Source organism: Papio anubis, chromosome 14, assembly GCF_008728515.1.
Source record: "Papio anubis isolate 15944 chromosome 14, Panubis1.0, whole genome shotgun sequence".
Taxonomy (NCBI): domain Eukaryota; kingdom Metazoa; phylum Chordata; class Mammalia; order Primates; family Cercopithecidae; genus Papio; species Papio anubis.
In genome coordinates this window covers 74,722,070-74,746,327 of record NC_044989.1, presented here as the reverse complement: position 1 = coordinate 74,746,327, position 24,258 = coordinate 74,722,070, and the positions used below count along the sequence as shown (strand labels likewise).

Genomic DNA, 24,258 nt, shown 5'->3' with positions numbered 1-24,258 from the left:
AGTGACCACTGGTGTAGAGCTAAGAATCTGTCAGCCATTATGCATATGCAAAAAAAACCTCTTTGCAACTGCATTGCCCCCTCAGTACTCCCTTCATACCTTCTAAATAATGCCTCTCTGGAACATTTCCAGTAGAGTGATCAACTCTTTTCCATCTGCCCAGCATTTTCCAAGTTTGGGCACGGAAAGTCCCTCATTCCAGGACATCCCTCAGTTCCAGGAAAACCAGGATGGTTGGTCACCCAACTTTCCAGTCCTGGGAACTCAGAACTCAGGCTATTGGGTCAGACCCCTATTAATTAGGAGGGTGAAAGTGGGGCAAAGTGTCAGGAGTCACATGACTCTTGGAAAACCTAGAAGTCCAGGACAGGCTAAGGTACCGGGGAGGGAACATTTACTTGAGAAGCTAGAACAAGGAGCCAGTTCAGCTGGAAGGCAAAAATACCATTGAGTAGTGGTGGGCGGCCATTGTTTGAGAGGCCAGGAGCCCCACAGAAGTCCCAAAAGCGTGCAGGTCCCTGCTCAAAAACGGAAAGCCAGATGAGCAGACCTCTTATGGAACCACTGTAATATAATCACCCCTTGAACAAACACAACCACCTATGCCCATCCTGCTCCCCAACCAGGGGTGAGCAAAGAACTCTCACGGCAAATCCTTCTAGTTAGGAAGGTAGGGTCCAGTCAAGTTAACTGGCTTTGAGTCATAACCTCTCTCCCCGTTAAGGTTTCCCAAATTCTCGCCCAGCTAGCACTGCCACCTCTTACACTCAAGCCTTGGACAACAAAACTCAAACCTGTCCCACCAAAATGGCCTCTGGATCAAGGTCTGCTCAGCTAAGCCCTCGAATAGTGTGTATCAGGATCACTTGGTAGGTTTATTGAAACACAAATTGCTGGGCTCTGCTCCCATGGTTTCTGACATAGAAGGTCTAGGATGGGGCCTGAAAAATTGCATTTCTTTCTTTTTTTTTTGAGAGGAGTTTTGCTCGTTACCCAGGCTGGAGTGCAATGGCACGATCTTGGCTCACCGCAACCTCCGCCTCCCGGGTTCAAGTGGTTCTCCTGCCTCAGCCCCCCGAGTAGCTGGGATTACAGGCACGTGACACCACGCCTGGTTAATTTTGTATTTTTAGTAGAGGAGGCATTTCTCCATGTTGGTCAGGCTGGTCTCAAACTCCTGACCTGATCCACCCATCTTGGCCTCCCAAGTAATCTCCCTGTAATCTCCCCTGCTGGGATTACAGACGTGAGCCACCGTGCCCAGCCTGAGAAATTGCATTTCTAATAAGTTCCTGGATGATGCTGATGCTGCTAGCTTAGAAACCACACTTTGAGAATCACAGTCCCAGAACTATAGATTTTGTGAATTTCAGTACCAATTCACCCATACTCCTCTCTTCCTACTGTGGGAAGCATGACTATGTAGGACAGTTGCAGACAAAAACTGGTTTATTTAGCACCCACTAGGTACCAGGCACTTGGGAGGTATTTTCTCACACTTTCGCTTTCCATCCTCACAATATCTCTTATGAGGTAGGGACTACCCTCATTTTTATAGACGAGGGAACTGAGGCTTAGATGTTGACAGACCCGTCCAAGGTGACTCAGTTGGTAATGGTAGACTTCATCCTGCTACACAGTATTTAAGGGGCCTAAACCATAAACAATTTTTTAAAATTTGCGAAAGTCACACATAAAGGAGATGTTTCAATACCTCCTCTCTCCAGGTATGAACAGTATTGAGCAAGACCCATAGGGCAGCAATAATCATTTATCCTGATGAATGGTTCCTCTGTGAAAGGCAAGGGGCTTGGGGGAGAGCTAAAGCCTCCTGCAGACCCACATTTAAATGAGCTGACAGTCCCAGTAGGACTACGGAGGAACCAGCTAGGGGAAGCTGCCAGGATCTTAGTGGTGAAATTAAAAGGAGATCATGATTCTTACACAGGAAGTGGTGAATTCAGTTGACCCTTGGAAAAACTGAATAAATTAACATGGGGAAAGGCTAATTACAATGCCCAATGGTGGGGTAGAGAAATAGAGTGGCCAAGGTTGTAGCAGCCTGGGCACCTGCTGAGGCCCCATTCAGCAGGAGAGCCACCAGTCGGGAGTGTGGACATGTATGGCCCTACGAGCTCTAAGCAGGAGCTGGTAAGAGACTTCCCAAATGCAACCCTTGGTGAATATTCTAGCAGTGAGAGGAGGTGAGCACCAGACCACTGAACAAGAGAGGTCAGAGTCATACACAGCTATCTGGACAGGAAATGGCATGAGGAGCTGTGAGCAATCTGGGGGCTGTGGCTAGAAAAACAGGGCATGAGCTGGGGCTAGGAAGAGGTGAGCATCTATTAAGCTGAAAGGTGGGACTCAAGACCCCTCAGCATTGTGACCCTGTTCCTGCACACCAAGCTCTAGTTGGTCAATGAGGCCCCCAGGACCAAGAGGAAGAGCAAGGCCCAGATGCTTTCTCACTGTCTCTGTTATAGCCTAAAAACCTGAACTTTCCTATAGTTCCCTTCTTGAGCCTTGTTGGGTTTTATTTTTCCTTACTGCCCCCAGAAGAAGCCTTCTGCTTGAGAACCAAAGGATGTTTCAATGGATGTGGGGCTCCTTTCTCTCATCAGAAACTTCCCCATGGCAAGAGGAATGACTGCTAGGGACATCATTAACTATGGATCTAGAGAATAAGGTCTCAAAATACGCAGTGAAGTGTCACCACACTATGTCCCCCGCCATGGGATGTATACAGGGACTGGTGCCCCCTCATCTGGCCTGAGGTAGATGCTGGAGCCCAAGTCCCAGGATGTCCCAGCCCTTTGAGGAATCCTGGGGCTGGAGAGGATGGGGCCTTCTACTCTGAGTCTGGGAGAGGGGCTGGCTGGGGTGGCTTCGGTGACACGGAGGATAATGCAAGAGTGGACACAGGCCAGGGGACCTCGGAGCAGTGCTTCGAGGGCACCTGAGGGAAGGTAGGCCTGAGGCTCCCAGCTCAGCATGGGGAAGTGGCTGGAGGGCCCCAGGTGACAGAGGTGGTACACAGATTCCTCTTCGCTGACCCTGCTGAGAAGGGAGAGAGAAGGGCACCAGATCCTTCTTCTAAGCAGGACAGCCCATGCCTCTCATTCCACCCATCCTTCCCCACCCCCTCCTTAGCCACCTGAGGTTTGGTATTGCAATCCCAGCCAATTCTCCCCGATACCCGCCTCAGCATGACAGTGGGCCTGGCCCCCTTACCAGTGTGAGTTGGAGAAGGCAAGAGCGGAGCTCTCGGGCTGCATCAGGCTGGGACCCACCTTTCAGAGTCTCCTGAAACACAGCAGCTGCCTCTCTGAAGCGCTTTGGTCCCAGAGGGATCAGAAAGAAAAGATTAGGTGTCAGGGTGTCAAGGAGCTTAAAAGTACCTTTTCCAAAACTGGCCCCTGCTCCTAGTACCACACCATTGTGACATTTTGGTACTAGAAGCTTATCTAGAAAGTCAACATAGACCCTCTCCCCACTCCATCCCACCCAAATCTCTCCTGTTTCCAGTCCCAGACCTATTACCTGTAGTCCCATCAAGGCCTTGCCCAGGCGGAAGAGGCCCCGGGGCCAGCCAGGCCGTAGGGTAAGGGCCACTTGGGCATCAGCCAGGGCCCACACTGGCTGACCCAGCCGCTCATGGCAGAAGGAACGATTTCCAAATAACCTGATAAAGACAGAAGGTGGCCAAATGTCTGAGTCCTCAACACTGCCCTGCCCTGGCCAAGCCCCCACCTACCGGTGGTCCTGGGGGTTGAGCTTCAAGGCCTGGGTGAAGAGGACCACGGCCTCATGGTAGAAACCATTTTGAGCAAAGCTGGTACCCAACTCTGGAAAGGAAAGAGGGTGAGAAGGTTCAGAAGGGGCTACCCCAGGGAGGGTAGGGTAAGGAGGGAGAGAGAAAGGATCTCACTTGCCAGTTCCTGGCTCCGTTGTAAGGCAGCTGCCAGCAGTCCCGGAGATGCCTGGGGATAGGGTGCAAAGTCAAGCAGGCCTTGAGGTCTCAGCCTCCCCAAATCCTTCTCCTTTGTTTAAACAGATAACACTATAATTAGTATTACCCAACTCATGTAATCCTCATGACAGCCCTACAAGATGGTATCAGCCCTATCTTCCTAGAGAGGAAACCACCCGGGGTCATGGTGACAGTGACACGGCCTGACTCCACATCTCTTGACCCTAGGGCCAGAGAACTCCCACTGGACCCTGCGTCAGTCCTTAGATCCTGTGCCTCCCCAGCAGATCCTTGTGCCCCTTCCACGGGTCCAGCTGAAAAAGGTTCTTCAGCCACCTCACCTGTGCCTTTGGACTCTGCTGGGGCCTCTCCTTTCTTGAAGGGCTCTCTTCCTTTTGACCCATCTTCTGGAGGGGCAGGCCCCTGCCTTGGGGCTCCTGATTCAGTCCCTTCTCTCTGCGGGCACTGAGGGGCCAATCGCCAACCTTGCGCAAAGCCAGAGACACAAAAGTGCTAGACAGATCCAGTGAGTCCTGTGAACAAAATGGAAAGTTAGGGAGGGGGTGGGGATAAAGTACATTCTGGAGGAAGAGGAGGAAAATGAGCAAAGACCAAGAAGAGAAAAAAGGGGTTCTTACCTCTTCTTCACCACACTGTCCCTGAACTGGGTTTCCAGGGCTGGATGGGGGGCTCTCATCCCCATCTGAGATAGCGCTGGCCTGGAAGAAAGGTTGACAGGTACACAGCTGGGATCACCTGGAGCTGTCTGCTTTCTTGGCCCTCACCTTCCTGGCACTTGGTGCTCTTAGTACCGGCCGTAGATACTCACCTTGGGCTCCCCACAGTACTGCTCCAAACGCTCCTGTCGCTTTCGTTCCTTTTGACGCTGCAATAGTAATGGTAATAATGATGTATTTTGAATACTTACTGTATGTTATCTGTTGGGCTAAGATTTCTCATTCCATCTTTGCAGCTCTATGAGACAGGCATCATTATTATCCTCATTTTGCAGATGAAAAAGCAGACAAGAGAGGCACCAGCCAGAGGCCTCATGTAAGGAGGCAGATTCCTACCTAGGCAGCACAGTAGGATTCCAGAACCACTGCATCAGACAGCCTGTGAGAGACCCCCCAGTCCCCGGGCCCCTTGTGTCCTCCTGGCAAGACAGTCCACTGCAGGCCATCTTGAGCTCTCTCCTGTTCCCACAAAGCTTCCTCTTTCCCTCTCCCAAATCCCTTTGGCTCCCCTGCACCCTCCAGCTATGCTCTAGCCACCTTCTTCTTAAGTCGTTTCTTCTCTGCTTTCTGTTTCATGCGCTCCTCCTCAGCCACTAGCTCCTCAGCCAGGCGGTTGGCTTCCTGAAGGACGAAGGGCAGGTGACAGAAAAAGGGAGAAACAGGGAAATGGAGAGCAAACATGAAAGGGGGCAGGCAGTGCAGAAGGATCTTGAAAGGTACCAATTAGGGGAGAATATAGGGATGGGAATATGGGGATTGAAAGAACCCCGGGGGACGGCAAAGCCCTCTCCTGAGAATCTCACCTCTTCTGTCACCAGGAGCTTCTGGGGCATGGCCACCTGAAGCAGGCTGTCTGAGACACTGGGGAAGGTGGCAGAGGCAGAAGGGCTTTGAGGGCAGGGCTCAGACTCTTGGGGAGGATACAGGAAGGACTTGCGGAGACCACAGTAGGTACCCAGTCCCTCAGCCCCCTTGCCCCCATCACTCTGTCGAGTTGATTTCCCTTCATCATCCAAGTGGCCCAGGAGGTAATCTGTCAGGAGGGAGAAACAGACAGGAAAGAAAGAACATGAGACAGGGGTGCATCTGAGGGTCAGCCCTCCCAGGGTACCAGCCTCGATCCCTGGGCCCAGCCCCTGCACTCCCCACCATGGTGCCACAGCTGCAGCCGCCCGCTGCTCCCATCCACATGGATCCGGTGCAGGCCCTGGGGATCACTCTCCACAAGCCGTCGAAGAAAATCCACTATGTCCTGGGAGGGGGAGGGGAGGGGAGGCTGGTGTTGGGGGCAGTTCCTGGAGACAGCGAGGGCTTCGCTGGCTTGATCTCTCCACCATGGCAGCCACCAACCAGCCATCCAGCCCAAGACTCTCACTGGCTCTGACCTCTCCCTCCTCAGCACCACAAAATCTGCTGCCCCCGGCTTTTGTAGTGAATCACCTCCCCTTGCTGCTCTCCTGCCTTCCCAAGGGTTGAGTATGGTATTCAGCCTAGCCTTCTCCACCATCCAGGATCTTCTCTCCTCAACCCGAGTTAGCCACACTGAAGCCCCTGGAATGAAGCTCTCTCACCTGCTCTTTCAGCTAGGCCCCCTGTCATATCTGCAGTATGAACAGCCCCACATAACCCACCCTGAGGTTAGCTCACACCTAAACAAGTACAGCAGCTCCTGGCTGGCTGCTCCTCTGAACCTCATCTGTTTCTCCACAAAGCTAAGCTCTGAGAAATTACTTCCCTACTCAGGGACATCCAATAATCCCCCACTGCCAAGGCCATAGGCAGCGTTGAACCCAGTTCCTCAGCCTAGGATTCAGAGCCTTCCAAAAGGCTCCCAGACTGACTTTTCTAGCCCTCCTTTTAATCCTCCCCTGCTTCACTGCTGTCCTCCCTCTCACCACCAGGCTCCCTCCAGCCTTGGGGCCTTCCCCCAGCTGCTCTCCAATCCCTCCTAACTCTGAGCTTCTTTCTCACCACATCGTGCCTTATCTGCAAGGTCCAGTTCAAATTCTATCTCCCTTCAAACCTTCCCAGACCCTTTCATCTCCAATTATCTCTGCCCCCTCCAACTAATCTGCACCCACGTGGTCTGTGTTACACAATTTAGAACCTTGTTATTGATTGCTTTCTATTGCTCTCCTCATTGGCCAGGCAGCATGGAATTGCAAAGGGCATTGTGCTGGAGTGGAGCCACTTGCATCTGAGGTTATTTTTTCTTTTGAGGCAGGAGTCTTGCTCTGTCACCCAGGCTGGAGTGCAATGGCACAATCTCAGCTCACTGCAACCTCTACCTCCCGTGTTCAAGCGATTCTCCTGCTTCACCCTCCCAAGTAGCTGGGATGACAGACACATGCCACAATGCCATTTGTATTTTTAGTAGAGATGGGGTTTCACCACATTGGCCAGGTTGTCTTGAACTCCTGACCTCAAGTGACCCACCTGCCTCGGCCTCCCAAAGTGCTGGGATTGCAGGCGTGAGCCACTGTGCCCGGCCAACTATTTTTTGTTTGTTTCTGAGGCAACGTCTTGCTGTGTTGCCCAGGCTAGACCGAAACACCTAGGCTCAAGTGATCCTCCTGCCTGTGCCTCCTGAGTAGATGGGATTTCAGGTGTGCACCATCATGCGCAGCTTGTCCAAGTTTTCACTCTGCCACTTCCTGGCTGTTTGATTCTGGAGATGTCATTTAACTTCTTTGGACCTCTCCCTCATTCACAAAATAAGGCAAGACTCTTTAAGACCTGGCTCACACATTCTGTGGTTCTGATGAGAGTCATTTCCTCAGGGAGTATAAGCTTCAAAGACAGGAATGATTACATTCCTATTTGCCTAATCAGGCCTAAACAGAGCAAGACTGACTGAGAAGCTTAGAAGTCAATGATCTTTTGGATTTATTGATTTAGAAGCCACAAACTTAGAAACTCCAGCATGCTAAAAAAAAGCTGTAGGCAGGACTTCAGATGATTGAGGTATACTCAATTTTCTAAACAATCTTCGATCCAAGGCTTCCCTCTGAAGACAGTCCTGGCTTAACAGCATCTCCACTTATACTGCTAGGCACCTTCATCAGTCCTATACTTAAATTCAATTTCCTGGTGGGTTTGTTTCACCTTCCTAACTGCAACATAAGCATAAATAATGAGCCAGGTGTGGTGGCGCATGCCTATAGTCCCAGCTACTTGGGAGGCTGAAGTCGAAGGACTGTTTGAGCCCAGGAGTTCAAGACTGCAGTGAACTATGATCATGCCACTGCACTGAAGCCTGGATAACAGAGGGAGACCCTGTCTCGATAAATAAATATGGCTGGGCACGGTGGCTCACGCCTGTAATCCCAGCACTTTGAGAGGCCAAGACGGGTGGATCACTTGAGGTCAAGAGTTTTAGACCAGCCTGGCCAACATGGCAAAACCCCACCTATACTAAAGATACAAAAATGAGCCGGGCATGGGTGGCACACGCCTGTAGTCCCAGCTACTCAGGAGGCTTAGGCATGAGAATTGCTTGAACCTGGGAGGCAGATGTTGCAGTAGCCAAGATCACACCACTGCACACCAGCCTGGGTGAGAGAGCGAGACTCTGTCTCATAAACATAAATAAATAAATAAATAATAAATCAATAAAGCATGCTCTCTGCCCCATGTTAGGCAGCCTCCTCAGGATGTGCCACTCAAATATATACTGTATTTCCTCTCTTTTCCTCCTCAAACCAGTGTAATCATCATTAAAAATAAAAAATAAAAATAAAAAAAAAGCTGGGTGCAGTGGCTCACGCTTGTAATCTCAGCACTTTGGGAGGCTGAGGCGAGCGGATCACTTGAGGTCAGGAGTTTGAGACCAACCTGACCAACATGGTGAAACCCGTCTCTGCTAAAAATACAAAAATCAGCCAGGCGTGGTGGCACGCATCTGTAATCCCAGCTACTTGGGAGGCTGAGGTAGGAGAATTGCTGGAAACTGGGAGGTGGAGGTTGTGGTGAGCCGAGATCGTGCCACTGCACTCCAGCCTGGGCAACAGAGCGAGACTCCGTCTCAAAAAAAACAAACAGGTATTTCCTTGACCTTCTACTACCTGTCCCCAAACCACAGTCTGTGCTACTCTTTGAATTCACTACATGGCCCCTACATATGATCTGGTCCCTCAATATCACTGTGAATCTTCTGCTATCTTGTCACTCTCCTCCAGCCACAGTAGTGTCCTTGGAAGTTCCCACAACACACCAGCTGTGCTCCCATCTTAGGGCTTTGTACTTTACTTTGCCTGGAATGCTCTTTCCCCAGTGAACAGCTCACCCCTTCATCCTTTTTAGATCTCTACGTAAATGTCACTTTCTCAGAGAGGACTTCTCTGACCACTCCTTTTTTTTTTTTTTTGAGGTGGAGTTTTGCCCTTGTTGCCCAGGCTGGAATGAATGGTATGAACTCAGCTCACTGCAACCTCCGCCTCCAGGGTTCAAGTGATTCTCCTGCCTCAGCCTCTGGAGTAGCTGGGGTTACAGGCATGCACCACCAATGCCCAGCTAATTTTGTATTTTTTAGTAGAGAGGGAGTTTCTCCATGTTGGTCAGACTGGTCTCGAACTCCTGACCTCAGGTGATCCGCCTGCCTCAGCCTCCCAAAGTGCTGGGATTACAGGCGTGAGCCACCACATTTGGTCTGACCACTCCTTTTAGAAGGAGAAACTTCCCAACTCCACTAGCATTCCCTATCCTCCTTCTTGCTTTTTCTTTGTACTTCTCATATTTAACATACTATGTTGCTTATTTATTTGTTCACTGGCTGCCCTCATTAGATGCTCCTAATTTGTTGAATACAAAGATTTTTGTCTGTTTGGTTTACTGCTATCTCCCAGTACCTACAACAGTGTCCAGTACATAGGTGGTATTCTGTAAGTGTGTGCTGAGTAAACAAAGAGATTGGTGAGGAGGCTATTCCAGTAGAGACATAGCCAGGAACCGTGTGTGAAAAAACATGTGTGACACAGTGAGTGTAAATTTTTTTTGTTTTTTTGAGACACATTCTCACCCTGTCGCCAGGCTGGAGTGCAATGGCACAATCTCAACTCACTGCAACCTCTGTCTCCTGGGTTTGGCTTGATTCTCTTGTCTCCAGCCTCCCGAGAGTAAGCTGGAGCACAGGCACCCACCACCACACTTTCGGCTAATTTTTTTTTTTTTTTTTTTTTTTTGAGGCCCAGTCTGGCTCTGTAAAAGCCAGCTGGAGTGCAGTGGCGGATCTCAGCTCACTGCAAGCTCCAGCCTCCCGGAGTTCCGCCATTCTCCTGCCTCAGCCTCCCGAGTAGCTGGGACTACAGGCGCCCGCCACCTCGCCCGGCTAATTTTTTATTTTTTTATTTTTTAGTAGAGGCGGGGTTCACCGTGTTAGCCAGGATAGTCGATCTCTGACCTCGTGATCCAGCCCGTCACCGGCCTCTAAAGTGCTGGGATTACAGGCTTGAGCCACGGCGCCCGGCCTCGGCTAATTTTTTGTATTTTAGTAGAGACGGTGTTTCACCATGTTGGCCAGGATGGTCTCCGTCTCCTGACCTCATGATCTGCCTGCACCAACCTCCCAAAGTGCTGGGATTACAGGTGTGAGCCACCGCGCCTGGCCGTGAGTATGGACTTTATCTTGTCAGTGATAGCAGTGGACTTGATCTGGGGAATGAAACCATCAAATGAAATAGTGTTGAGACAGCCGGGCGCAGTGGCCGGGCGTGGTGGCTCAAGCCTGTAATCCCAGCACTTTGGGAAGTCAAGGCAGGTGGATCACCTGAGGTCTGGAGTTTGAGATCAGCATGACCAACATGGAGAAACGCAGTCTCTACAAAAATACAGAATTATCCAGGCATGGTGGCGCATGCCTGTAATCCCAGCTACTCGGAAGGCTGAGGCAGGAGAATTGCTTGAACCCGGGAGGCGGAGGTTGCGGTGAGCCAAGATTGCATCACTGCACTCCAGCCTGGACAAGAAGAGCGAAACTCCGTCTCAAAAAAAAAAAAAAGAAAAAAGAAAAGAAAAAGAAAAAGAAATACTGCTGAGGGAAGATGAGGCTATGGATGTAATGTTTAGTTCAGGCCAGATACAAGGAGTCTTGATCTAAAGGAGTGGCAGTGAGACCAGGAACGGAAATGAGGGGCTTCTGTCAAGAGACATTTCAGAAGTAGATTTTAGTGGCTGGCACGATGGCTCATGCCTGTAATCCCAGCACTCTGGGAGGCCGAGACGGGTGGATCACAAGGTCAGGAGTTTGAGACCAGCCTGGCCAATATGGTGAAACCCCTCTCTACTAAAAATACAAAAATTAGCTGGGCGTGGTGGGAGGCATCTGTCATCTCAGCTACTCAGTAGGCTGAGGCAGGAGAATTGCCTGAATCCAGGAGGTGGAGGTTGCAGTGAGTGGAGATGGCACCACTGCACTCCAGTCTGGGTGACAGAGGGAGACTCAGTCTCAAAAAAAAAAAAAAAAAAAAAAAAAAGGCCGGGCGTGGTGGCTCACGCCTGTAATCCCAGCACTTTGGGAGGCCAAGGCGGGCGGATCACGAGGTCAAGAGATCGAGACTATGCTGGCCAACATAGTGAAACCCGGTCTCTACTAAAAATACAAAAATTAGCTGGGAGTGGTGGCATGTGCCTGTAGTCCCAGCTACTCAGGAGGCTGAGGCAGAAGAATTGCTTGAACCAGGGAGGTGGAGGTTGCAGTGAGCCAAGGTCACACCACTGCACTCCAGCCTGGGTGACAGAGTGAGACTCCATCTCAAAAAAACCAAAAAACAAAAAAACCCTGTTGCCTACTGAGAACATCCAAATCCCTGTGCTAAGTCAAAGCCTTTCAAACCATCTGCTGCCTTCTCTCCCGCCCCATCTTTTACTGTTCCAACCAAATTCTCCACTCTGGTCTCACTTTAGTAAAGTTCTCTCAACTTTTCCTTGTTTTACTGTCTTTGCTCACACCGTCCCCTCCATCTATAAAAAAATATTTTTTCTTTTTTTTGAGATGGAGTCTCCCTCTGTTGCCCAGGCTGGAGTGCAGTGGTGTGATCTCAGCTCACTGCAACCTCTGCCTCCCAGGTTCAAGCGATCCTCCTGCCTCAGTCACCTGAGGGGCTGGGATTACAGGTGCACACCACCACGCCCAGCTAGTTTTTTGTATTTTTGGTAGAGATGGGGTTTCACCATGTTGGCCGGGATGGTCTCAAACCACGGACCTCAAGTGATCCGCCCGCCTAAGCCTCCCAAAGTGCTGGGATTACAGGTGTGAGTCACTGGGCCTGGCTTTTTAAAAATTTTTTTAGACAGAGTCTCACTGTTCCCCAGGCTGGAGTGCAGTGGCATGATCATGGTTCACTGCAACCTCGACCTCTCGTGCTCCAGATATCCCCCACCCACCATGCGGCTAAATTTTTTAAAAACATTTTTGTAGAGATGGGGGTCTCACTATGTTGCCCAGGCTGGTCTCGAACTCGTGGGTTCAAGCAATCCTCCCGTCTCAGTCTCCCAAAGTGTTGAGATTACACGCACAAGCCACCGCGCCCGGCCTCCATAACATCTTTCCCCAAGGAACTCGTACCCACTCCCTAATCCTCACCTCAGAGGCCCTTGTCTGCTCAATTCTATCCACTTGGAGCATCTGTTACAGCAGGATCATCCTCCTGGTCCCCTGCCCCTCACTTGCCTACGATCCTCAAGGGCATGGCCGGAGACTACAACTCCCCAAAGCCTCCAGGGCCCCGTCTGGCGCTCACCCGTCGCCGGTTTCTGCACAGCTGATTTAAAAGAGGCGTGACCAAAATAAGCAGGACTGGGGGAAACTGGGGGTCGCTTTTACCTCTTCGCCGTAATCCTCTGGACCGAATTCCTTGCAAAGTTTGGGTACAGCAGCGACCTCCAGTGGGCAGCTGGGCCGCAGAGGGCAGTCTACAGGAAAGGAACGCGGAGCCTCGTCAGCGGGCTTGGGATAGATGGGCTTGAGTCCTCCCTACTCCACCTTCGACTCTCCACCCTCTGCCCTCTGCATAAAATCCTACTCGAAACGTTCAGACCACAGGTGGACCCAAGAGGGGCTGCCTCTGCCCTCCTAGACCCTCTCTGGTCTTGTCATACTGCTCACCTAGCTTGATCCTCTCCACAGCCTTCGGAATCGGCGCCATCGCGTCTACAGTGACCCGGAAGTGAAAGGTAGTCTAGTATTTGATACCAGCCAAAGGGCGGGGTGGGACAGAGAAGGCGGCCATCTTTGTTAGGGGCAGAGGCCTCCCATTACGGAGTACGAGAGGGTCCATGAAGGTCCCCGCGACTCCTGGACTGGAGAAAACGGCTCTTGGAATGGGGCGAAGTCCGAGCTACGGTGGGCGTTGGTCCGTGCGGGGAAGTGGGAATCGCTAGGTTCGTTCCGGACCCGCCGCTCATGGCTCAGGCGTCTCGCTCTGGTAGCCTGCCTCCACTTGTTATCGTGCCCCCGCTGAGGGCGCAACCCGGGGGCACTGGGGAGGAGCAGTGGGAGAGAAGGCGAACGGGCGCTCTTCGCGGGGAGGTTCACGGTTGGCCGGGCGGAACTTCTGGAGGGACGCCGTGGTGGCCGACGCCGGCGGGTGTGAGCGAGGACTATGAGGCTGATGCTGCGGCCTGGAGGCGAGGGCCCGCAGGTGGCGGCCCGATCCCTCCCGCGCTGCAGCGTCTCCGGGCCGTGTTGCTGCGGCTGCATCGCGAGCGGGAGCAGCTCCTCCAGGCCCGAAACTGCGCCTGCCACCTACAGGCGGCTGTGCGCCTCATGAAGACCCTGAGTCCTGGCTCGCCATCCGGCGGCCCTAGCCCCTTGCCCCAGTGGTGCCGCGACCTGCAGCTGCACCCTTCCCAAGGGGCAGTCCTGCGAATCGGCCTTGGGGAGACTCTCGAGCCGTTGCTGCTAGCGCGCCCCATCGGACTAGCCGCCCAGTGCCTGGAGGCTGTCATTGAGATGCAGCTTCGCGCTCTCGGCCGGGAGCCTGCCAGCCCAGGCCTGTCATCCCAACTTGCCGAACTTCTCCTGGCACTTCCCGCCTATCACACGCTACAGGGAAAAACCTTGAGCCACGTCCCGGGGGCTGCACGTCCTTTCCCCACGTCCCGTGTGCTCCGCCTCTTGACGGGGGAGCGGGGTTGTCAGGTGGCAAGTCGGCTGGACGAGGCGCTCCGGGGATCGGGATTGAGAGACCAGCTCCGCAGGCGGTGCCATGAGGAGCGGGATCTGCTACCAGGGCTGCTGGGCCTGGTAGGGGGCGTGGCGGGTTCAGCCAGCTGTGGACTACGGCTTGGAGGGGCTGGAGCCTTGTGGAGCCAATATTGGACCCTGCTGTGGGCAGCCTGTGCTCAGAGTCTGGACCTAAATCTGGGACCCTGGAGGGACCTCAGGGCAACAGCGCAACAGCTGAGTCAGGCACTGGGTCAGGGTGAGTGATGGGCTTGGGTGGGCGTTTGGGAAGGCTGGGGTCTCTTCCCCCTGGCAAACTCACTCACCTTCCATCCTGAAGGCAAAGGCAGGCCCTTTAGAATGAACATCCCTGGGTTCAGACTATATCTTCTGAACTTTCAAGGCGAAGTCTTGCTTTCCACCCCAGTCCTGAGTCTTGGAGGAAGCATGCCTTCTTCCCTCATCATTGAGTGGGCAGGGGTTGTGGAAAGTGAGACCTTGTTTTCAGGCTCCAGTGTCATTTCTCCCACTAGCATCCCTGCCTCAGGAGTGTGAGAAGGAGCTGGCTTCTTTGTGTCACAGCTTACTTCATCAGTCGCTTATCTGGAACTGGGACCAAGGTGAGAAGGAAGGGGCCCTGGGGGTGACATAAATCCCAGGTTACCGCTTCCCCACCACACTATAGTCTCTCATCCTCAGGTTTCTGCCAGGCCTTGGGATCAGCTCTTGGGGGTCAGAGCAGCCTTCCCACATCCTCTCGCACTGCTGAACTTTTGCAGCAGCTCTTTCCTCCTCTCTTGGATGCCCTTCGAGAGCCCAGGTTACGACTGATTTTCTGCCAGCCTGCAGGTGAGACAAGGGGCTGGGTCTGGGGAGACAAAGCAGTTGAGGATATCTCTTTTCTTTGTTCTGAAGTCTGCCTCTTCCCAAAGGTACTCCATGACCCCTAAGATACTCACTCTACTGCTCAAATCCCCAGATCCTGCGCCTGTCGCCCTAGGTCTCTGTACCCTGCAGACCACCTTGCTTTGGTTCCTGGGCAGAGCTCAGCAGTACTTGGCAGCATGGGACCCAGCTTCCTTCCTGCTCCTGATCCAAAAGGACTTACCTGTGAGTGGCTGGGGAGTAGGGAGGGGAGCAGCCTGAGCTAGGCTGAGCCCTCACTTCCTGTTTCCACCCAAAGCCTCTATTGCATGAGGCAGAAGCTTTGTCTAGCCTGGCCTCAGAGGAAAGCTTAGCTCTGGAAGTGGAGCAGCAGCTGGGCCTGGAGATCCAGAAGCTGACTGCACAGATCCAGGTGAGAACAGGGGCCTTAACAGTGGCAGTTTAAGACCCTGTGTTCTGTGCCAAGTATCAGTGGTGGGAAGAGTAGAGCATCTCAGTAACTTGGAATCTCCTTGGAGTCTCTGCTAAATTTATCTTTTTTTGCTCTGTTCATTTTTTATTTTTTGTTCTCTTTAACTTTTTTTTTTTTCTCTCTGAGACAGGGTCTCACTTTGTCACCCAGGCTGGAGTGCAGTGGCACAATCTCAGCTCACTGCAGCCTCTACCTTCTGGGCTCAAACGGTCCTCCCACCTCAGCCTCCCTAGTAGCTGAGACTACAGGCTTGTGCCACCACACCTGGCTAACTTTTGTATTTTTTTTGGTAGAGATAGGGTTTCACTATGTTGCCCAATCTGGTCTTGGACCCCTGAGCTCAAGTGATCCACCTACCTTGGTCTCCCAAAGCGCTGGGATTACAGGCATGTGCCACCATGCCTGGCCCCTTTAACATTTTACTATGGAAAATTTCAAACATGTACAAATGTAGAGAGAGGTATATAATGGACTCCCATATGTCTATCACCAAGCATTTAACAATTATCAACTCATGGTCAATTTCATCTGTGTATCCCCCATCCTCTCCCCAGTAATGCCAGACTCTCGTTTTGTGATGGCACCAGCGGATCATTGCCTTGATTCATTATTTCATTAGAGGTTGTAAAGGGGTAACATTTCAATTCTCATCATTCCTACTTCATTTATGAGTTGGATTACTCCTATGAAGAAAAACTTGCCTTCATTAATGATTTGGTTACTCTTAGGTATATTTTAAAGAGAAAATTCAGGATACATGATTGCATCTTTCCCTTTACTTACCAGTTATCGGCACATTTCTCCTCTCTTAAAAGTTTAATTTGTATTTTTATTAATGCTTTGGGAGGCCAAGGCAAGAGGATTGCTTGAGGCCAGGAGTTTGAGACCACCAGGGGCAACATAGCGAGACCACCCTAAGCAACACAGACCCCCGTCTCTACAAAAATTAAAAAATTTAGCTGAGCATGGTGGCTGCGCCTGTAGTCCCAGCTACTTGGGAGGCTGAGGCAAGAGGATCGTTTGAGCCCAGGAGGCCGAGGCTGCAGTAAGCTGTGATAGCCACTGCATTTCAGCCAGCCTAGGCAATACAGTGAGAGATCCTGTCTCAAAAAATAAAATAATGCATGTCTATAGTTTAAAAAGTGAAATAGAGGCCGGTCGCGGTGGCTCAAGCCTGTAATCCCAGCACTTTGGGAGGCCGAGACGGGCGGATCACAAGGTCAGGAGATCGAGACCATCCTGGTTAGCACGGTGGAACCCCGTCTCTACTAAAAAATACAAAAAACTAGCCGGGCGAGGTGGCGGGCGCCTGTAGTCCCAGCTACTCAGGAGGCTGAGGCAGGAGAATGGCGTAAACCCGGGAGGCGGAGCTTGCAGTGAGCTGAGATCCGGCCACTGCACTCCCGCCTGGGCGACAGAGCGAGACTCCATCTCAAAAAAAAAAAAAAAAAGTGAAATAGAATATTATTTTATAAAACTAATGAAAAAATAGCACTTTGTTTGCCCTCACCCACCTCTGATTTCTGTTTCACAGTAGTAACCTTCATCCATGTTTGCCTGTTTCTCCTAACATTTTCTTATATATTTATGAATAAAGCCATTATACTTTCTCTTCCCCATTTTGTACATTTATCTGTTCCTATGTCGAAGATGTCTGGTTTTTGTTTCCCTGCTCAGTTTTCTCCTCTTTGCCCTGAATAGGGGCATGGCTGTAGGGTTCAGTCCTTAACTCTCTGCTTTTCTCTCTGTAGTCCTGCTTACCCACAGTGTCTTGGGTCCCAGAGTTCTTTTTTTTTTTTTTTTCTAAGACAGGGTCTCACTGTCACCCAGGCTGAAGTGCAGTTATGTGATCTTGGCTCAGTGCAACCTCCACCTCCTGGGCTCAAGCAATCCTCCCACCTCAGCCTCCTGAGTTGCTGGGACCACAGATGCAAGCCACAATGCCTAGCTACATTTTTTTTTTTTTTTGAGTAGGAGTCTCACTCTGTCACCCAGGCTGGAGTGCAGTGGCATGATCACCACTCACTGCAATCTTCACCTCTTGGGTTCAAGTGATTCTCCTGCCTCAGCCTCCTGAGTGGCTGAGATTACAGGCGCCCACCACCACGCCCGGCTAATTTTTGTATTTTTAGTAGAGATGGGTTTCACCATGTTGGCCAAGCTGGTCTCGAACCCCTGGCCTCAGGTGATCCACCCGCCTCAGCCTCCCAAAGTGCTGGGATTATAGGTGTGAGCCACCCTGCCTGGCCAATGCCCAGCTACTTAATTTTTTTTTTTTTTTTGTAGAGACAAGGTTTTGCCGTGTTGCCCAGGCTGGTCTTGAACTCTTTTTAAAAATATTTTTAAAAACTTTTTTGGGAGGCCGAGGTGGGTGGATCGCCTGAGGTCAGGAGTTTAAGACCAGCCTGACCAACATGGTGAAACCCCGTCTCTACTAAAAATACAAAAAAGTACTGGTATGGTGGTGGGGGCCTGTAATCCCAGCTACTCGGGAGGTTGAGGCAGGAGAATCGCCTGAACCCAGGAGGCAGAGGTTGCAGTGAGCTGAGATAGCGCCATTGCACTCCAGCCTGGGCAACAAGAACAAAAACTCTGTCTCAAAAAAAACAAAAAACGAAACTTTTTTGGCCAGGTGCAGTGGCTCACACCTGTAATCCCAGGACTTTGGGAAGCCGAAGCAGGCAGATCATCTGAGGTTAGGAGATCAAGACCGGCGTGGCCAACATGGTGAAACCTGTCTCTTCTAAAAATACAAAAATTAGCTGGACATTGTGATGCACGCCTGTAACCCCAGCTACTTCGGAGGCTGAGGCAGGAGAATCACTTGAATCTGGGAGGTGGAGGTTGCAGTGAGCTGAGAGCATGCCATTGCACTCCAGCCTGGGCAACAGAGTGTATATATATATACATATATGTGTATATATATGTATATATATATTTGTTTTAATTAAAAGTTTGGGCCGGGCGCGGTAGCGGGCGCCCATAGTCCCAGCTACTCGGGAGGCTGAGGCAGGAGAATGGTGTAAAACCGGGAGGCGGAGCTTGCAGTGAGCCGAGATCACACCACTGCACTCCAGCCTGGGTGACAGAGCGAGACTCTGTCTCAAAAAAAAAAGTTTGGCTCGTGACACAGCCTCAGGAGATCCTGAAAACATGTGCCCTGTTCTTGAACTCTTGAGCTCAAAGCAATCCACCTCCTTGGCCTCCCAAAGTGCTGGGATTACAGGCATGAGCCACCGCGCCCAGCCTGGCTCCCAGAGTTCTAGTCAAACATCTGCATTTGCCTGTTGGGCATTTCTACCTCAATTTACTGCTATCTACTTAAACTCAACATGCCCCAGAGCTGGCTCATCATGAGTACTGCACACAGTGACGGTCATAGAGCCCTGAGGAAGGAAGGCTATAGTGGGCATGTGGTTTACAGAAGGCTCCATACATGGCCTACTGCTGGAGATGGTGGCTGGGAAGCCTCGGAGGAGTGGCTGGGGTTACTGGAAGTGGGCAGTTTGTCGATCCTTGGGGGAGTAGCAGAGAGGTGGTCTTACCAGAGCAGAGGTTCCTTTTGTGGGTATGTTCACCGGGGTTGGGTGTGTGGGTAAAGTAGTAAGCAATTTGGCATCAAATTGTGGAGGGCATGAACACCAGCCCCAAGAATTTGGGCTTTACCTCATGAGTGATGGGGTGACATTGTAAGAGCAGAAGGGCAGTAATCCCAGCATTTTGGGAGGCCGAGATGGGCGGATCATTTGAGATGAGGAGTTTGTGACCAGCCTGGCCAACATGGTGAAACCCCATCTCTACTAAAAATGCAAAAATTAGCCGGGCTTGGTGACGGGTGCCTGTAATCCCAGCTGCTCAAGAGGCTGAGGCATGAGAAGCAGTTGAACCTGGGAGGCAGAGGTTGCAGCGAGCTGAGATTGCACAACTGCACTCCAGCTTGGGCAACAAGAGTGAAACTCTGTCTCAATAAAAAAAGAGGCATTATGAGTTTTCTCCCTGTTTGGACTGTAAGATCCCAGTGGTTCGGGGAGAGACTGTCACATACTCTGCACCTTGTATTCCCTTAGTGTTGAGTACAGAGGCTCCTAACAAAAGTCCATTGACAAAAGGGTAATTTCCTTGACATAAATAAGGAAAGAGAAGGGGGTTTGCATTTACTGGAGAAGAGAGGAAGATTTTGGATTTAGACAGGTTGTCAGATGTGCCAGGAGCCATATGGACTCCACTCCATGTCTGCCCCCCACCCAGGTCTATCCTGTCTTCAGGCTCCCTGGTATCTACCATTTCTTTACAGAGCAGCTGCCATTAACCACATTTATTGGGGTTCCTCTCCCTCAAGATGGGTTGTAGAGCAGAAACCAGCTTTATTGCTGTGTTCTTTCCCTCCAAAAACAATCTATCAAACCAAAGAAACAAAACCAGCATATAGGCCTTTTCTTGCTATATTGCTCTGGAGTGGGCTGTCAAGAATAATAATATATAATAATAATGCCCTTCAATGTAAGGACATTCCAAAACTTCCTGAGTCTCAGAACGTTCAAATAGTCATTGCTTCTGGTCTACATACAGTTATTGTCTTCCTTTTGTAGGTGATAACCAAAAGATCATTGTAGGCTGGGTGTAGTGGCTAACATCTGTAATCCCAGCACTTTGGGAGGCAGAGGCAGGCAGATCACCTGAGATCAGGAGTTCAAGACCAGCCTGACCAACATGGCAAAACCTTGTCTCTACTAAAAATACAAAAATTAGCTGGGTGTGGTGGTGCACTCCTGTAGTCCCACCTACTTGGGAGCCTGAGGCAGGAGAATCACTTGAACCTGGGAGGCAGAGGTTGCAATGAGCCGAGATCACGCCACTGCACTCCAGTCTGGGTGACAGAGCAAGACTCTGTCTCAAAAATAAAAGGTCATTGTAATTCCCCTTTCTTCCCTCAAACTCTGGCCCATTGCAGATCATACAATCCCTCTCTCTGGCATGTACTATGTGTGTGTGTTGTGGGGGTGGGGGCAGGGTATGTCTTTTTCCTTAAAGCTCCTGTATAATAAAATTAACCTCAAGGATTTTCCATGTTTTGAACCAAGCTGGGGAGAGCAAGGTAACCCTAGGACAATTGTTCGTAATTTGGGTCCAGACCTCTTGGAAAACCCAATGACAACTATGGCATTGCTCCTCAAAAAATGGCCAGGCATACACAACTCTGCAACAATTCTGGGGTTTCATGGATGTCAAGTTGGACATAGAGCTCCTTAGATATACAGGATCATCATAATTTGACAAGCCCCTTTTACTTTTTCCCTATCCCTACAGCTCCTGCCTGAAGAGTCACTAAGTCTCTTTTCTCAAGAATGTCATAAACAAGCCATGCAAGGTTTCAAGCTCTACATGCCACGGGGTCGGTACTGGCGGCTTCATCTCTGTCCTGGTAACTCCTCATCCCAGCTTCTCCTTCCAGGGTTCCAAGGGGGTAATAGTGTCTCAGCCCTGCCAAATCCCAATTCCCCTCCACTGTCTCCATCCTTGTCCTCAGCTTCTGTTCCCTTCCCTCCTGAAATCCTACCCTCTTCTCCCAAACACTCCATTTAGGGGTTCAGTGGATCTCCACAGCCTTATATTCTGTCTTCTCTACTCCAGAACTTCCCAGTGCTCCTAGTGAGTATGCTGGTTTAGTGGTCCGTACCGTACTGGAGCCTGTGTTACAAGGATTGCAAGGGTTGCCACCCCAAGCCCAGGCCCCTGCCCTTGGTCAGGCACTGACAGCCATCGTGGGTGCCTGGCTCAACCACATTCTCACCCATGGGATTCGGTTCAGGTCAGGAGTAAAGGCGGAAGTGGCAGGGGGTGAATGGAACAGGGAAAAGGAAGGGGATAAGTGGGAGAGGCAGGAGGGTCAAGTGGCCATACTGTACCTCTGCCTTCAGCCTGCAGGGAGCGCTGCAGCTCAGACAAGACTTTGGAGTGGTCAGGGAGTTGCTGGAAGAGGAGCAGTGGAGCCTGACCCCTGATCTCCGCCAGACGCTGCTTATGCTCAGCATCTTCCAGCAGCTGGATGGAGCCCTGCTGTGTCTGTTGCAGCAGCCCTTGCCCAAGTCTCAAGTCCGCAGGAGGCCCCCCTGTTGCTGTGAGTCACTCCCCTTCGCTCACCGCTTTGTGTGTCCCAAACCCCATTCTCACCATTGATCTGGCTTCAGTATATCCCCACCAGCCACCTGCCTTCTGCTTCTGCCTTACCAGGTGCTTGTCAGGAGGTCCAGACTACGGAATTGCCCAGCAGCTGCCTCAATAGCCTGGAGAGCTTGGAGCCCCCTCTCCAGCCTGGAACATCTCTAGCCCAGACAGCTCAGCTGCAAAACACACTAGAGGGAGGGGGACCTAGCCCAGAGGGCTACCTAGTGGGAAATCAGCAGGCCTGGCTTGCCCTCAGGCAACACCAGCGACCCCGTTGGCACCTGCCATTTTTTTCCTGCCTGCGAACTAGTCCTGAATCCTAAGGAGCCTGGGACCAGGAGCCAGAAAGTTAAGAGCTCCCCATCTCTAGCTGGAAAAATCCAGACATTTGGAATTACATATTAAGGAAGCCTAGAACTGGAAGCTTGGAGGAAAGCATACTGGAGAATAAGCTACAAAGAGCCTGGGCTTAAGAATCCAAGATTAGGGGCTGGGCACAGTGGCTCACACCTGTAATCCCAGCACTTTGGGAGGCCAAGGCAGGCGGATCATGAGGTCAGGAGATCAAGACCATCCTGGCTAACACAGTGAAACCCAGTCTCCACTAAAAATACAAAAAAGTAGCCGGGTGTGGTGGTGGGCGCCTGTAGTCCCAGCTACTCAGGAGGCTGAGGCAGGACAATGACGTGAACCTGGGAGATGGAGCTTGCAGTGAGCCAAGACTGAGCCACTGCACTCCAGCCTGGGTGACAGAGCAGGGACATGCGTGGCTCATGCCTGTAATCCCAGCACTTTGGGAGGCTGAGGCAGGTGGATCACCTGAGGTCGGGAATTCGAGACCAGCCTGACCAACGTGGAGAAACCCCGTCTTTACTGAAAATACAAAATTAGCGAGGCGTGGTGGCACATGCCTGTAATCCCAGCTACTCAGGAGGCTGAGGCAGGAGAATCGCTTGAACCTGGGAGGCAGAGGTTGCGCTGAGCTGAGATTGTGCCATTGCACTCCAGCCTGGGCAACAAGGGTGAAACTCTGTCTCCAAAAAAAAAAAAAAAAAATCACTCCAGCACCTGGAATCCAGAGTAAAGAGCAAGACCGCAAGACCACAGCCTGGAACCTGAAGGTCAGCACCCTTGGGAGGTTCAGGCCTAGTTCTCCATCACTGAAGACATCTCAGGGATAAAGAGTTGAGTGCTCGGCCGCGCGCCGTGGCTCATGCCTGTAATCCCAGCACTTTGGGAGGCCGATCACGAGGTCCGATCAAGACCATCCTGGCTAACGCGGTGAAACCCCGCCTCTACTAAAAATACAAAAAATTAGCCGGGCGTGGTGGCACACGCCTGTAGTCCCAGCTACTCAGGAGGCTGAGGCAGGAGAATCGCTTGAACCCTGGAGGCAGAGATTGCAGTGAGCCGAGATCGCGCCATTGCATTCCAGCCTGGGCAACAAGAGCGAAACTTTGTCTCAAAAAAATGAAAAAGAAAGAAAAAGAAAACAGGCTAGAATGCACTTCAACTTAAGTCCTCGGAGCCACGCTAATTCATGGGGAACTACAGAGGTGTAATAGGCATTTCTACACTGGATCAGCCCCAAGGACTGTATTACCCTGTACTGCCCTTCCTATTACTATTTTCAGTCATTTACGAATATGAGGCTGTAGTATTTTCACGTTGAAGCTTTGGCTATTCAGAGCTCACTGTGTTTAATCTTCAGTTACCTGAATGGTGTTTACCTTCTGCTGTGGATCATCCTGGCTTGTGTTAGTGCTCTCTCTTTGGAAGGAGCCAGGACTTCAGCTCGAGTTAGCCTAGATCTGGCCCAGCAGGGTACAGAAGGGGAAAGGCTGCAGAAAACAGGCGTATATTCGTGCCAAAAGGTTTTTGGCGCCATTTATTTATGGTTTTCAACATTGTATGAGAGGACTATTAATGATAAGTTGTATTTGCTGACCGCCTACTTTAGGCTCCCCGATGCATTGTGCCGAAACCACCTCTCTCCTTCCTGACTTCCTCCGCCTGGGCTCGGGAGCCCTGAGCTGCGGTTCGCAGGCCTACTTGCCTGCCGACGGCCGGAAGTCTCTATCCCGCAGAAGCGCAGCCATTTACGGCCTAACGCAATGCGACACTTCCGCCTGCACGAGCTCTTCCGGGGTGGAGGTCACCATGGCAGCTGCCTTGGCTCGGCTTGGTCTGCGGCCTGTCAAGGAGGTTCGGGTTCAGTTCTGCCCCTTCGAGAAAAACGTGGAATCGACGAGGTACGAAGGGGAAGTGGGTAGAAGCGGGAAGTGGTGCGCCTTCCTTCAGCTGGGGCTTTAAGCCCTCAGCCTGGCGCTCACTCTGTTTTTCCACCGTAGGACCTTCCTCCAAGCAGTGAGCAGCGAGAAGGTCCGCTCCACCAATCTCAACTGCTCAGTGATTGCGGACGTGAGGCACGACGGCTCCGATCCCTGCGTGGACGTGCTGTTCGGTGGGCTTGGTGGAGAGACGGGCAGGAGGGGACAGCAAACAGCCCGCGCGCCCCTAAGCCCCAGCACTGCCGTCCCTCCCTATCTGACTCGTTTGTTTCTTCCCCAGGAGACGGGCATCGCCTGATTATGCGCGGCGCTCATCTCACCGCTGTGGAAATGCTCACTGCCTTCGCTTCCCATATCCGGGCCAGGGACGCGGCGGGCAGCGCGGACAAGCCGGGTGCTGATACTAGTCGCTGACAGCGTCAGAGAGACCAACAAGATGATTTTAGCGTGGACTAGGACACTTAACCTAAGAAGAGTTTCACTTAATCATTCAAATCACTATCTGGAGGGCCGCGGAGCGCAAAATAAAATGTAAAACCCTGCTACCACAATGTTTCTGGAACAAGACTAGATCA

At 51.5% G+C, this 24,258-nt stretch overlaps 2 protein-coding genes across 10 annotated transcripts; one reads left to right on the top strand and one right to left on the bottom strand.

Moving 5' to 3' along the window:
- Positions 1-1,431: 1,431 nt before the first annotated feature.
- On the bottom strand, positions 1,432-12,959 carry TTC31 (tetratricopeptide repeat domain 31). 3 transcript variants are annotated; one of them, XM_021924993.2, is made up of 13 exons: positions 12,812-12,959; positions 12,530-12,618; positions 5,860-5,962; positions 5,514-5,743; positions 5,248-5,331; positions 4,803-4,859; positions 4,612-4,692; positions 4,315-4,506; positions 3,932-4,043; positions 3,758-3,848; positions 3,544-3,685; positions 3,235-3,336; positions 1,432-3,060 (listed from the first exon to the last, which is right to left on the bottom strand). In XM_021924993.2, exons 1-13 carry the CDS (start codon positions 12,849-12,851, stop codon positions 2,764-2,766), a joined length of 1,620 nt encoding a protein of 539 aa, XP_021780685.2. In that variant the 5' UTR covers positions 12,852-12,959; the 3' UTR covers positions 1,432-2,763. The 3 variants fall into 3 exon arrangements, with proteins under 3 accessions (XP_021780685.2, XP_021780686.2, XP_017803151.3); XM_021924994.2 differs by having other exon boundaries at positions 3,932-3,983; XM_017947662.3 differs by lacking the exon at positions 5,248-5,331.
- Positions 12,909-24,258, top strand: CCDC142 (coiled-coil domain containing 142). Of its 7 annotated transcripts, none has more exons than XM_009184472.4 (11): positions 12,909-14,129; positions 14,404-14,490; positions 14,570-14,719; positions 14,850-14,980; positions 15,054-15,167; positions 20,535-20,649; positions 20,859-21,036; positions 21,146-21,345; positions 23,353-23,644; positions 23,744-23,856; positions 23,964-24,258. In XM_009184472.4, exons 1-11 carry the CDS (start codon positions 13,109-13,111, stop codon positions 24,095-24,097), a joined length of 2,535 nt encoding a protein of 844 aa, XP_009182736.2. In that variant the 5' UTR covers positions 12,909-13,108; the 3' UTR covers positions 24,098-24,258. The 7 variants fall into 7 exon arrangements, with proteins under 7 accessions (XP_009182736.2, XP_009182737.2, XP_009182739.2 ...); XM_009184473.4 differs by having other exon boundaries at positions 12,946-14,129; positions 14,871-14,980; positions 23,964-24,234; XM_009184475.4 differs by lacking the exon at positions 15,054-15,167 and having other exon boundaries at positions 12,946-14,129; positions 23,964-24,234.

What these genes read in the sequence shown, in the direction of transcription:
- CCDC142 (XM_009184472.4), top strand. Translation starts at nt 13,109, where the DNA reads ATGGCTCAGGCGTCTCGCTCTGGTAGCCTGCCTCCACTTGTTATCGTG. An exon ending in TGATCCAAAAGGACTTACCT is followed by an intron (nt 14,981 to 15,053) that starts GTGAGTGGCTGG and finishes TTCCACCCAAAG; the next exon opens with CCTCTATTGCATGAGGCAGA. An exon ending in AGCTGACTGCACAGATCCAG is followed by an intron (nt 15,168 to 20,534) that starts GTGAGAACAGGG and finishes CTATCCCTACAG; the next exon opens with CTCCTGCCTGAAGAGTCACT.
- TTC31 (XM_021924993.2), bottom strand. Translation starts at nt 12,851, where the DNA reads ATGGCGCCGATTCCGAAGGCTGTGGAGAGGATCAAGCTAG. An exon ending in CAGAGGATTACGGCGAAGAG is followed by an intron (nt 5,963 to 12,529) that starts GTAAAAGCGACC and finishes TCCCCCTCCCAG; the next exon opens with GACATAGTGGATTTTCTTCG. An exon ending in GCCTTCTCCAACTCACACTG is followed by an intron (nt 3,061 to 3,234) that starts GTAAGGGGGCCA and finishes CTCCCTTCTCAG; the next exon opens with CAGGGTCAGCGAAGAGGAAT.